General features: G+C 24.3%; 1 protein-coding gene and 1 long non-coding RNA gene across 3 annotated transcripts in view; one reads left to right on the forward strand and one right to left on the reverse strand.

Moving 5' to 3' along the window:
* LOC101493646 (F-box protein At2g26160-like) overlaps window positions 1-453 on the reverse strand; it is a 1,694-nt gene extending 1,241 nt beyond the window's left edge. Inside the window, exon 1 of the mRNA XM_027335161.2 lies at window positions 42-453. Within this exon, the coding sequence (XP_027190962.1) occupies window positions 42-438 (397 nt within the window). The 5' untranslated portion in view covers window positions 439-453. The remainder of the gene's footprint in view (window positions 1-41) is intronic.
* Window positions 454-12,872: 12,419 nt separating this feature from the next.
* LOC105852182 (uncharacterized) lies at window positions 12,873-15,494 on the forward strand. 2 transcript variants are annotated; one of them, XR_001143936.3, is made up of 3 exons: window positions 12,931-13,404; window positions 14,199-14,384; window positions 15,297-15,494. It is a non-coding gene; the product is annotated as an uncharacterized lncRNA (long non-coding RNA). The 2 variants fall into 2 exon arrangements; XR_012163007.1 differs by having other exon boundaries at window positions 12,873-14,384.

The following is a 15,494-nucleotide window of genomic DNA, read 5'->3' on the forward strand; positions in this document are numbered from 1 at the left end:
TGTTACACATGTAATAGAATGAAAAAGACGAATATGAGGGGTTTCATCGATAATTATAAGCCAACCATGAGAAGAACCGCAAATACGAGTGCGAAGTGAGAAAGAAGAAGAAGGTAAAGGGAGATTGAAGAGATGTGTTTTTTCGGTGGAAATGTTGAAGAAGGATTGGTGAGAAAGAATGAGGCATGGAAGCTGTGGTGGGAGATGGAGAGGGGTTTTGGGGACGGATGATAGCCAGTTGCGACATACGGAACGGAATCGGATGTAATCGGAGTAGATAGTTAACTTTATTGAGATTGTTTCAACGATTTCTGGTGGTAGTTCACTCCACTCTGCCGTCATCTTCTCAGAACTTGGCGTTGTTCTTTTCCTGGTTTCGTTTTCCACACGACAACTGTATTTGTCTAGCTTTCGTACAATAATTGTGTTCATAACCATAATTACCTAATAAATTTGCTACCTACACTCCCTCACTTTACTGGCCACACCCTTATTTTTTAAATAAAAAAACATAATACCTAAATTGCATTGCATATTTATAATATTCTTTAACTTTATTTATTTCTTTATCATCATTCTTAACCACTCAAATCTCACATATCACAAAATCATAATAACTCACCCATCATATTTAATATTTTGTTTTTGAATTCGTAAATTTTTTTAAAATTTGAGAACATTACGTGAACTGAATTCACATACGTTGTAAAATTGTAAAAATATCAAATAGTACCTGAATTAAGTTCACGTAAACGTACGTGATTTAAGATTGTGTAATTAATGGAGTTTGAGACTTATTGGTGGTACGTGAACTGAGTTCACCTAAACATATTTGTACTGAGTTCACATACATTGTAAAATTGTAAAACTCTCAGGTTGTACGTGAACTGAGTTCACGTAAACGTAGTTGAATTGAGTTCATGTAGACGTACTTAAACGGAGTTCACGTACATTGTAAAATTGTAAAAATCTCATATTATACGTGAATTGAGTTCACGTAAACATACTTGAACTGAGTTTATATAAACGTATTTGAACTGAGGATGTAGGTAACATTTTTTATTAACTAATTGGACAAGCAGGTTCATATTGCCATTTGAATTAGGGTTTAAGAATGAAATCAGTCACATTAATCATAGTTTTTATATTAAATTTGCACACTAAAATGTATAACTCATATAAAATTAGATATCAATGGTTTATGACAAGGATGATGTATGATTAGAAAAAAAAAAACACTTATTGTTTATAAAAGATAAATAACGAAAATTAACTAAAAAAATTAAATATCAAAATGAATATTTAATAAAAAATAAATGATCAAAAATATATTTAATGCAAAATAGTTACTTTTTATTTTTTTAATTGATAATAAAAAAGTTTACCATCAAAAAATTATTTTGGTTTTTGAATATGTGATAACTTTCACTCTAGTATATGAATTAGATGTAGCGAAGCTGATCAATTTGTTTCGTTTTGTCTCGTCCATTATATACTAATCTAAAGAAGAATAGAGCAAACCAACTGGAGGTGTTAGAGTTGAAAATTTCAATTCATCATTTTTTTTTATATTTTTGTTTGCAAGCAGAATGGTTTTCTTTTGCACACGCAAATTCATTAATTTGATTTATAAGAGCACTTATGATGTATTTTAGCTCACTTATTAGGTAAAAAAAAATTATTAAGTAAAAAAAATTATTTAATCTGAAGATGATTATTGTGGCATACAAAAAAAATATAGTGAGTTCGATTTTAATTACAATGACATACATAGTCGATACATACATAGTTTCGCAAAACTCGTCTATAAAGTGAGGATTGTCACTCTTTATAAACTATTATAAAGTTTTTTCTTTTATTCACGTGAAACTTAGGTTTTTCTCAATTCACTTTTTCACATCATTAATATTGAGTTTGATATGTATATATAAATGGTGAATGATTTTATCGAATAGAAGTTGTGTGTGGTCCAATCCAAACTCTAATATGGTATCAGAAGTATATCTAATATATGTTATGTCGTATACTATTATCAGGTCACATCTATCAAACTATTTAGGTCACGTCGAAATATCACATTCTTGTTTATAAATGATAGGTAATCATCACCTTGCAAGTCGATTTATAATGATGAGTCAAAATCAATTAAAATAGCTAGGTTAAATTAACAATCGGCGCAAAATTACATATTTATATTTATATTATGTTAAATAATATATTACAAACTAAATAACATCTTCATATAATAATATATATTAAATAAATATTGATCGCGTTCTTTAAAAACACAATGCCAATCACACAATTATAGTTTATTAATTCAAACATGAAAAATACATTTTTGAATTAATTATTTTAAATATAAATTAAAAAAAAAAATAAAGGAAGAAAAAACTTCTAATATATTTTGGATCTCCGGAGGAGTAGGCACGGAGCAACACTTGGGCCAGACGTATGCGCACAGTTTATGTTACGAAAATTGGGTAGATTTTCGTCAAACTCCCTTATATATTCATTTCTTCCGGATCATATCAGTACATTTTAGGTGGTTGTTTGTTATTTAATCGGAAGTCTTTTTTTCCATATAAATTCATTAATACTCTCTTTTTTTCCATACAAAACTCAAGACAAATAAATTTTTTTTTTAAATAGACACGGTTTTGACTATTAAAAATCCTATTTGATAAAATAAATCAAAAAGCATACTACTAAAGTAAAAAAAAATATGCATATTTAGTTTAGCTAATATTTTCTAGAATTATGTTAGCAACAAATTATTCGATAGACATTTTTTAACATATTATTTTTAATTGATTATAATTTATATTAATTTTAATAAATTTATACTAAATTTACATATTTTAGTGAGATTTTTATAAATTTTAATAATAAAATACGTTAAAAAGTATGCATTAAACAATATTTTGCTAACGTTGTTCTATTTTTTTTTTATCAATGTTACTTAGACATGAACAGTGGATGCTAACTTCTTTGATTTTGTAATTGAATGATCCAAATTCGCCTAATAAATTGAAGAAACACAATTACAAGTAGACACACACCAACCACACAATACCCAACCAAGAAAATTGGATCCATTACTTTCTTTCTTACAAACTTCAAAGCAAAAATCCAAATCGTTTTGGTCCGTAGAATAAAGGAAAAAATTTATCTGGTCTTTCGTTTATTTTCTTTTTGCATTTGAGTAAAAAAATGTTTTTGTGATCGAAGTGGGTCTGTTAAGTGTCCATCTAGTTTCTTTAATGTGGGTATTATCCTATACTTTTAACGAATATATTTTCTTTGATTTATAACGAGTGCCATAACAAAAATGATATTTTAGAATACATGTTATTTTTTTAATGTAATTTAATTTTTTTTAACACAACTGTATCATTCAATTCATATTATATACATTATTTCATAAAGATTAATTATATTTTGTTTTTTTAATAGCAATAACACATAACAATAGTCAAGATGAATAATTTAGTAAAATAATTAGTTTTTATTTATTTATAATTATTAATTGGAGTAAATTTATATTCCTATAAAGAAAATAATTAGGATCCAAACTCTACGCCCCAAGGTGGACTTGCACACACTTGAATAATCAGACCAATTTGTGTCCTACTGTAAAATGTTATTTTAATCAAAATTTAGTGTAATTTTCTATGCAGCATGACATTTCTTAGGATTTATAGAAAAAATCAGGGTTGTTGGTAGGATAATGTATGATTTTCGGATCATTGTCTAATCTAAGACGTATATCCTTGTTATTGTGAGATAATTGTTATCATTATAGTCGTAATCGAATTATATTTGTCAGTATAAATGAGAATGAAGATTATATACGCTATGATGTGTCTCTACTTCAAATTCTCTTTGCTAGTTGTGAGATTTCATAAATAATTTTATGTGTTTCTATTGCATAAACCGAATTAATTCAAAATTGATCCATCTTTGATGAAATGGGTCACACTGACTTGAGTATGACTCATAACATAGTAATTTCTTAATATAAAAAAAAGAACATTCATTGTGATTAGAGGTTATATACGCGTTGTCTTTTTGTTTAGCCACAACATATCAATACCAAGTCATACTCGCATGTTGCCCATGTAGGCTATACTATACAGTTAAAGATCAGATGGGTTAGTGAGAAAGAGACATCCATGGCTAAAATTTGTTAAACAATTATTTAAAAGACGAATATACACTTTTTACATAACAATATCATATAAAAGAAATTCATAAAAGAATAAATATTTGACATTTCAAGAACAAATAAATTATTTGCAACTCTTATACACTTTCACGAACACATAATTTAAAATATATTGTGACGATGCATTTTAAGTTAGTCACTCTTCTGACCACATATAATCAAAGTGTCGTTCGTATATTGTAGATTATATATCTATTCATAAGTCATTATTAGAGCAGTTCTATTAACTTCAATTCCAAGTTCGTCTATTAGCATGTAAGTACACTAACTCAATCTTTTGTAAGTTTTATGATAGGAGTTTGATACGTCGTCACTTGTCACTGATACTCTCATGATACTTTGTGAATAAAAAATATTATAAAATACTTAATTTAATATTATAAACTATAATAAAATTAAATATTAACATGTAAGTTAAAATTATGAGATTCATTATAAATTCTTAAGAATCGCCCAATAAAAAAAAACACGAATTAGTTGCTTTAAAAAATGATGTGTTAGTGTAGCTTTTATTTTAAGATATTTGATTGAACCATTGGAATTGCTATTCTATTATTGATTAGTGATGCCCATTATTAACGAAGTTGCGGCATGTTTGTTTTGGAGGATTGCGTGAGAGACTGAGAGCTGGTCCAGTTGGACACTAATGACTCGTAATTATGAATAACAGTGGATTCCTCTTCATCGAGTTCTGCAAACAGGTGAACAAGTCACGCAAGTCCCTAGCTTATTCCATGCTCTAGGTAGTAACCTTGCTCTTAATTATAACAATTTGGATTTATCTTAGAGATCTTCGTATTATTAAAAACTGAAATGGTTTAGTTTCATTTTTAAAACTTAATTTTAAATAAAGTAATCGATTTATAAATATAGATTAATTTAATATTTTAAATAAATTTGTAATTAGAATTAATTTCTAACTAGTTTTTTGAAAAAAATAATTTTTTGAGATAAGCAATTTTAATTATTTTTCAAAAAACAAATAAAAAACCCTTTAAAAAAAAGATTTATTTTTTTCTCAAAAAAATTCCAAAAAAAAAATGATTACTTTATATATATTTTTTTTTTCAAAAAATCGAATTTCAAATATTTTTTAAGGAAAAAAATCATAAATGAGATTAAATAAGTTTTAAAATCATTAAAGTGATGCTTGAATTAAGTTTGGTTAACTAATTTATTTTAAATATGTGGTTCAATTCATAAACTATTTAATTGGTTTAATTTTTTTTTTTTACAGTATAATCTAATTAATTATATATTTTGAACATCACCAACGACAGCGGTAGTTAGTTGATCAAATCATTATATTAAGATTGAATGATTTAGATTTTAGATTTGAACTTTAACTACTTTTAAATCTAAATTTCAAACTTGATATTAGTTGGAGGCTAGTAATTATTTTTAATTACTTCCTATAAGTTGACTTCTCCAATTATTTTAATAATCAACCATGATCTCGTATATTTTTTATGATAGACGATTATATCAATAAAAATTGATGACAATTATCTTTTTTCTTTATTTTTTGTTTTAATTGATAAAAATAATAATAAATAGTTAAAAAATTATAATTATTAATTAATATTATTATAAAATTAATATAAAAAATTATAAAGATTAAACAGAATTATTGGTAATATTTTGATAATATTTTAATAACTTTATTTTATATTAAAGTCTACTTTTATATTAATTATTTATTATTATTTTTAATTTTATTTATTATAATATAAATTAACGTATATACCTTTTGTTTTAACATATATTATAACATGTTCAAATATTTTAACATGTCCATGTATTTTTTTATTTAGTTCATAAAATAATCAAAGTCTATTTTTTTTAAGAGAAAAAAAAGATATATTTAGAAATTAAATAGACATTAAAAATAAAATACATAACATATATAAATTATATCAGTTACCCGGTTATAATTATAAATATTGTCTGAATATTATTATCAACAATTCTACTCAGTTGTTATAATTTTTTTGTATTTTTTAATTAATTTTATATTATCATAATTAATAATAGTTATTTTTAATGATTTATTTATTAAATTTTTAATATTATTTTAATATAAAAGATGAAGAAAATATATGAGCGGTACTAATCCTAAAAGATAAATTCTTCACATAGTATCATCTTGAGGACATAGTAAAAACCCAAAAATTAAGTTGATATGTTTTATTCAAAATGAAATATCTAGATTTTTTTTATAAAAAAGATATATAAAAAAAATATTCATTTAGCTCTACCGATATTATTTTTACTATTTAATTAGCTCTATCGTATTTAATTAAAATTGAAAACCTGTTCTAGCAATAGAATAACGATAGCAAAAAGTACGTATCCTTTTGACCTTTTACGTTTATAGTTATACCTCGGACAATTCCGTCAAGTCCCCATTGTGGCACCACACCTTAAGATGTTGTAGTAACTTTATTATTTAGGTCAAGTTAACTAATTTGTTAAAAGACATTTGTTAGGAAAGTAAAAATAACTTTTTAAGATTTAAAAATTGAATACACAGTTTTTACAAATATATTTTTATTTGATCTTTTGATGAATACGTTAAAAACATTTTCAAAGTTAGATATTCATAGTTTAAATCTAGAAATTTTGACTTTAAATATAATTTTTTCTTCATTTTTCACATCCTTAGAAGGTGGTTTGATAACACACGTTAACATGACATTTTTCTAATAAAAGAAAACAAAAGTAAAGAATAAAAGCTGACACTGACACCCTACACTGCATAGAGGGTAGGAAGCAAAGTGCATTTACCTTTTTGAAAGGTTACACTGGGACCGGAGAGGGCATAAAAGTTGTTCCTTTTGTATCTTCTCGAGTCAAATTTTCAAAATCTAAACGCCTTTTGTGAACACCTTTCTTTTTCATCTACTCAAAACAAAATACTTAATTATTTTGATATTTCATTGGGTCCTTCAAACAATTATCTCATTTTTTAGGCGAATTTAAATTATAATTATAGATTTGTTTAAAGTTTATAATATTATTTTAGCTAAATTAATAATTTTTACATGAAATTATTTTTTTAGACACTTTAATATTGATTAAATTTATATAATTAATTTTTGATAATACTTTATAAGTTTTAAATTTTAAAATATTAGAAAATGAGGTATCAAGTAGAATTTTTTTTTGAGGTTTTTCTAGTAATTAAAAGTTTAATTTATTTTAAAAATTTAAAAGGATTGTTTTAATAGTTTTACTTTTTAAGCAGCTCTATCATCTACTATAATTTTTAAAAATAACGATTAACTCTAATTTTATTAATAAAAAAAGAATCAATTTCAAAAATAACAACGTAAAATCTACATTATTTATAATATTTTTCTTCAATGTATATTACATTAATTCTATACTAAAACAGAATATCTAACACACTACACTAATATACACCCTTATAATTATTATAACCTCTCACTTTCTTGGAATAAATAATTATTTGAATATGAAAGTGTTTACATATATCATTTCTCCTCTAGCTAATTAAGAAACAGACCATTATCCTGGTCAACTACAACTAAAAGATAAACTTTATTAAAAAATAAGACACTCCAAAAGTACAGTGATCTAAAGAACGGTACCTTCAACTAATTACTAGTAGTAACTACGGTCAAAGCTTAATAGGAGTCATTGAATTTTAGAATTCAAGTCAACCACTTTCAATTCAATTATCTCTCGCTCGATTACTTCATATGTGCGTTTCAAAATTATCACTTCAAGTTCCTGTTTTGTGTTTTTCATCCTACCTTAACTAATTTTTTTTAAATGTTAGTCATATAAATATAAAAATATTTTGTTTTATTAACAATATATTAAAATTGTGTTTTTAAAAAATTTAAAAGTTTATTTTTAAGATAAAATTATTATTTTTACTTTTAATTAAATATTTTTATAATATTTGTTAGCATAACTTTTATATTATTAAAAACACTAATTAAAAGTATTTTAGTTTTTCCAAATACATCGATTATGTGTCGTATAATAAAATGTAGACAGGATAATTTAATATTGTTTGGTTATGAGAAATTCGATAAATCATAATAACAAGAGCTATCACACAAATGTTTTTTTTCTTAATAGTCAATGTTAATATTATAATAAATTGTTAGTAATATGCTAGAGTAAAAAATGAACCATTGATCTCTTTTATCATTTTACTCTTTTTAACTACTTCAAACATTAAATTAATCATGTATCTCTATGTTTAAATATATCTTTTCATCAAAAGTTTTAAATCATTTGATATACAAATTCTCTCATTTATTATATAATATCCAACTTCTATTTTTTCATCTAATTTTTGACTATCGCGATACATCAACAAATATTAATATTTTTAAAAATATGAAAAATGATTTTTTATAAAAAATATTAATATTATATTCATATGTTTTCAAAACTTTGATTTTTTTTAGACTCAAATACATGTTAAAAATAATAAATTTAAATTAATTTAATTCTATAATTTTTATTTATTAAATAAATATAAAATTTGTTTAATACATATATATTTTTTTAAAAAAAAATATCCCCTAAAAAAATTTAAAACATAACAACAGAAAGAAAAAAAAACCAAAGATCAATGCTAGAGAAAGTAGTATTTAAGTAAAATGGAAATGCTGTAATCAAAAGATTTATACTATCTATATGGTCCATCATTATATATAGTGCTGGTAAATTTTCATTGTTCCAATGATTTAATCATATCTCTGACAGTATAATTCACCAGGCCAGCCAACTGGTCTGTACCTCACAGACTAATTAAAACGGGTAAGTGAGGAGACACCTTAAACAAATTGAAAATTTTATTCTTCGGATCAACGGATTTTAATTTCTTTTGTCTCCATAGTTTGAATTCGAAATCGTGAAAGAAAAAAATTAAATTTGGTGTGGAGGATAGGTGGAGTGTTAGATTTGAAGCAATAAATATTGGTGTTGGTCTCATAAATGCACGTATAGAAAAAATATGTGATAATTATTTGTGTGGGAGTTTGTTCTTGTGAATTTAATAAATATTTGGGAGTAGTGAGTTTTTGTAAGGGCGTGGGTTTATGGTTGTGGGTGTGATGAGTGCGACGTATCGGCTGCCAAAAGAGAAGATTAAATCATATCTTTCGTTGTGTCACTCACAATTTATTCGATACAAAAACAACCTTAGAAGATATAAACTGTCAAGTTATTAATAAAATATCTTCTAATTGGACTTTTTTCATTTTTATTTATTTATTTACGATGTCTTTGAAGGAAATTGTTAACGAAGGCTTAGGAAGTATTTGTTTAAAATATAAATTTATAGATAAAGTGAAAACTAGTAATTCAAATTTTGTAACTGTAAAAAGTAAAATTCTTTAAATTTTATTTTTGATTTTTGATTTTTTTAAATGTTAATAAAGGCTATTGGAACACTTATTAATAATTCAAATGTATAAATAAAATATTTAAAAATTAAAATTGTAAAAATATGATTTTTATTTTTTATTTTTTAACAAAAATACGAACAAAAACTCTTGAAGTATTTGTTAATAATCTAAATATTGGTATAAATAAAATATTGAAAAATAGACAATTCAAATTCTAAAATTATAAAAAAAATATATTTATTTTTAATAAGTTTTAAAAGACATTTGTTAATCTGAACCATAAAAATAAAATTATTATCAGAGGGAAAAGCAATTACTACTGCTATGTGTCTAATACTAGTAGGTCAAAAGCATCATTTTCTTCCGTTATATCTTTTTTTAGTTCTTCTCTTTTGAACAGAGGATTCTTTGGATTCTTAACTAGTGGGAAGTAGATCCCATTAATGAAATGAGAAGATGAGCTTGAATCCCAAATACTATCTTAACGAACCCTCTAAAGACACCGATTAAAAAACTGAAAATATAAATTTTTATATTGAAAAAACATATTTGAATTTTTTAAAAAGTTTAAAACAATTTTTAAGATACTTTTATTTTGAATTTTTTTATATTTTATTTCTTAACATTTGTTAGTATAAAATATTTTTATATAAAAAAGTTATATGATAGTATAAAATATTTCTTTGATCCTATAATAATTGATTTATTTAAAAAAAATATTTTAATATGTATGAAAAATCAAATGATTCAATTATTTTAAAAAATAATTACATAGTACTTATTGCAACGATAAATAAGTGTATCAAAAATATATATATTCCTAAAAACACTATTCCTCTTGTAAAACCTAAGCTACAACTAAAGAGAGGAACACAATAAAAAATAAAAGCAAATAAAAGATGTATTTTATATAGAAGATATCATTTTTTTAAAATTTTAAGATATTGAATAAATAACTTTTAAAATTAAATTTTCACTTTTAGTTTTTTAGCAAATGTCCAAAGTATACATGTTAAGAGATGATAAGACTTATTTTTTTGTAGTGATAGAGTGTTTTTGTAGTGATAGAGCATTAGAGCGTTAGAGAAGAACACAATTCAACATCATCAAACTCCTTCTCACAGGGATGCAAATGGTATGACATATCAAAATATTGTCTCACTAATAATAATTTCAATCTCATAGTTTGTGATTTAAAGATATTTGTAGCATTTTTTAAAATATGAAGATTTTGCAAAATAAATTACTCAATATATACTAACGAATAAGATAACACATAACTAATTATATTTGTACAGTTTACTTCAAATGAAAAACTTTTTGCTAAGACAATACATATATATATATATAAGCTAAAGTATATAATACTCTTCCAAATGTTAGAAAACCTAATTATTTTGATAAACTTTTTTTTGCCTTTGGTAATTAAGCTTACTCTATGTCCCCATTTTTTTGTTTTTTTCCAATAAATTTTTAGCTTGCAGAAAAGATTGATTAAGAGCTTAAATTGTAAAAGAGTGTTAAATATTCTATATTTTCGGACACCTATTTAAGGTGTGTGAATTTTTTAATTAGACTTTTTAAATAAAAAAAACTTATTTCATAATTAAAAGATTCATTTGACAATTTAACATATAAGAAAACAAATGTATAAATAAATTAGAGAAAATAATATTAACTTTTTAAATATTATACATTTGTTTATATTTTATAATTGACGGGTTCAAGCAGAATATATTGATTGACATTGACATTAAAGTAATACAAATAATATTTATGTAAGATATAATTCAAAAGAAAAAATATATTCCATGGCCTGTTTTAAAAACTATTTAGAAGTCATTCACTGAAGCCCAAATAAAGTTTTTATAATTTGATTATAAAATTAAATAAAGTTTATGTCCCAATAAAATTTAATATCAATAAAATATTTTTTACATCATCAGTATTAAAAGTATACAAAATATATAATTAAATATATCATATTAAAGTACTGCACAAACAAAAAACCATAAATCACAAATTTAAAATAAATTATTTTAATAATTTAAAATTTGTTTTAACCAACATCAATATAAAAATAAGAAAGAAACATTAAATCTGTATAAAAAAATATTTTCACTAGACTCTTTTCAGTGTCTTGATTAGAATTGAACTTAAAATTATTGTGGTTTATTTTTCTTCCCTCTTGTTCAATTAAATTTATATTCATTCAAAAATTTATTATAAAATATTTTAAAATAATTCAATAATTTGATCATTTCTTTAATATTAAAAAAATAAATAAATAAAAAAGAAAAAAAATATAATTTTTACAAAATTATTTTTGTTATATATTACTGCATTATAAATGTTATAAATTTATAGTAGATAATAATATTGAAAGAGTAATGTCTGTGTGTTACAAAATATTAAACATGCTAGTCCAATCAAGCTATTAGACAAGTGTGTTTGTTTCTTGATGGACATCATAATCGAGGGAGTGAAAGAAAGTGTAGATAATGGGGATGGAAAGAAGAGTGGTTTTCATCAAGAACGAGGAATAACAATTAACAACAACCATATCTATGATGATCCTTTGATCTTTCTAAATATGCCTTCTCATCAATGATGATCTGTCTAATCTCATTGTCTATCAATCTTTTTGATTGAGTCTGCAACAGGATCTTTTAATTGCTTCTTTTCCAATTATAACTTATAAAAATAATTTCAAGTTTTTATTCTCAACTTCAACTTCGTATTTTAATAAAAATATTACCTTAATAGTTACTCTTGGTCTCTTTATATATAAAAATAAGTTTTGGAATATTTTTTTAGTAAATAAAAAATTAAGATTTTTTAAATGTATTTATCATTTAAATTATTTTTATTTAGGATATATTTTTAATATTTATTACTAAATATTTATTGTATCATAATTTATAATAAATCTATACAAATAAAAATAATAAAAAAATTGAAAACAATTAGTAAATATATTAATTTTGTTTTTCTTTTATATAAATGAGATCAGAGATAATAATAAATATAGTTTAGTAAAATCAGTACTATTTATTTTATTTACTACTTATAACTTTATATAAATACATATGATTATCAAATACATATGATTTAAATAATCGTTACATTTGATAAAATCGAAACAAAAATAACATTTGAAGCTAATTTAAATTAGGTTGAAGTAAAATATGGAGAGTATTTTGTAAAGTAAAGAAAGGTTGAGTTTATTAATTTGTTACTAAAAAAAGAAAAGAAAAGAGTTAATGAGAGCCACCTCTCCCTATGTTATTTAGTTGGAAGCCAACCCCCGGTCACATCTTAAATAGGGCTGCCTGCACATGCTTCTCCTTACATTACCCTTAACTTATCATCCATTGATCTCTCTCTCTCTCAAGATTCTTTTCATTTCAGTTTCACGTGGGTTTAACAAAGACTTGCTTACACACATTTTTGGCATTCTGTCCACCTCCCTTCTCTCTTTCTTTTTGCTTTGCTTTGGAGGTGGGCATACTGCCAACAGATATGTGTTTAGCTTCTCTTTGTAAAATCTTCTTGATTATATTTTTCTATCTCACATCTTCTTTTTTTTCTTCTCTTATCTACACGATCAATATGTTGTGTTTGTTTTTTCATTTTTGTTTGTGCAGGATCCTACTACTCTTTGCTTGCAAAAAAGATCGCCTCCGTTGGTTGAAAATTGAAATACATACACATATATATAGTACATACGTACTTTCTCTTTAAAGTGGAAACCTAATGATCAATTTACTTTGTTCCTTCAAGGTTTTTCGTCCTTTTCAATTTACAACTTTGTTTTTTTATATATTTGTAATTCTTTTATGTCCATGCGCTCTTCCTAGGGTTTCAGGAGATTGCATTTTTTAACACTTTTGCACTAACTTTTTATGTTGTGAGTTAGTTCAACACAATCAATTGAAATATATCTCATATACACTCTATTACTAATTTCAAATATAATATTGTTTAAAAAAAATAAGATACAGTATAACTTATTTTAATTGATTGCTAATAACTTATTTACAATTCAAATTCACCTGAAAACTCAACCCAAGGATACTAAATTATCTATTTTTTTAACCGATTAATATTTCATGTCTTTTAGATCTGAACTATTTGCCAAGATCTAACGTGTAGTTCGTGGAAAATTTCATTTTTATTTAACCATTTTTAAACTATTAAGATTTGAAATCAGAACTTGATGTGCAACTATATCTTAATTAAACGCCTTAATTAATTGGATAAATCCAATTTAATTACTGAGTGTATAAAATACTATTGTTTTAGTCTGACTCAGAAAAAATCTTAATTATTTTAAAAGAAACTAATATTTTTTTAGATTTTTTAGAATTTGTTATGATGGTAAGTATAAAGATTATTATATTTTGATGATTTGAGATTTTTGAAGATTATAATGGTGAACTAACTTAGTTATGCTAGATGCAGTAGTAGGATTGGCCGCCACCTATTTTCGTAATTTAAGAATAATTATTAAATATCAAGAAATGGAGTGAAAAAAATAATGAATGCATTGATTTTTCATTTGCGTATTCCAACAGGTAACATAGTACAATAAGCATTTATTGAATGGTGATCATCCCTCCCTTTTGCTTACACACAACACAACTGGCCTCTATCTATCTGAACACAATTGTCTAGGCTCATGATTGAAACCTGACACCAATTGTCTACACTCTTTTCATGGCGCGTGGCTTCACATTAATACCACTATTACCAAGTTTTTGGTAAAGTCAGCAAACCTTTTATGAATACAGATAATTACTCCATTTTATATTATCCAATGCTTTCTTCTGCTCCATCTTTCTCCATGTTTGTACGTTTTCTTTTCTTACTTTGACTACGATTTTATGCATATTTGGTTTTTAAAATTTGATTAGAACTTTCTTTTCACGTATGGCTTCATCACTGTATATATGTAGATTATAATATTATTTTATTGTTAATATAGTCAATAAATAATTCGTGTAGTTGAAAAATTGAAAGTACTAACTTTGTCTTTAATTATTAAGATCCATCAAAAATAAATTTTACTTTAATATAAATACTCTTTCAATTTATTAAATATATTTACTATTTTTATTTTATCATACTCCTATTAGTATTATTAGATTGTCTTGAAATGTGAACAGTTTAGTTAAATACATTCAAATATAAATATTATTTTATGAACATTAATATATAAAATAATTACATTTAATACTTTTGCTTAATTAAAATGATTTTTATTATGGAATTTAGGGAATTAGATAGTACTCTATTTCACTTTGGAGAAACGGAGATAAAGTGTAACTAAATTGATCTTAATTTATACAAGGAGTCATATCCGTGGATCAGTAAAACTTTGTCACAATAAAGCTTCACGTAATCTTTAAAAAAATTACTTTTTTTGACTCAATGATGTTACGAAGATGTACATGTACGAGGGTATCCCAATCGTGCTGCTTCTCTTATTTAGCAACAAAATAAATGTGTAATATTGATAAGAGTATGTTAAAAAAAAATCATGAATATGAAGTAATTTAAAAAAAATGTTGGGTGTTTATTAAGAAGGGTAACATTGTAAACCATTTTATTTACTGCCAATATTTTTTGCAAAATGCGTGTTTTTAATTTGGTTGGTGTGTATTATTGGACAGATTACCAATTCGACTTGAACTTCGTAAACGTGGAGATTTAATTGGAGCTTCCAACATTTCTTGTGTCCTCTGTTGTGAATTTGGAATCTTGTGCTCACCTCTTTTTTAGGTGTTTTTGCTAAACAAAGTGTGGCTCTAATGGCTACAATATATATGTTCAACACTGTTATCTAGAATATAATTTGAGCATTAACATAA

The sequence above is a fragment of the Cicer arietinum genome, chromosome 5, assembly GCF_000331145.2.
Source record: "Cicer arietinum cultivar CDC Frontier isolate Library 1 chromosome 5, Cicar.CDCFrontier_v2.0, whole genome shotgun sequence".
Taxonomy (NCBI): Eukaryota; Viridiplantae; Streptophyta; class Magnoliopsida; order Fabales; family Fabaceae; genus Cicer; species Cicer arietinum.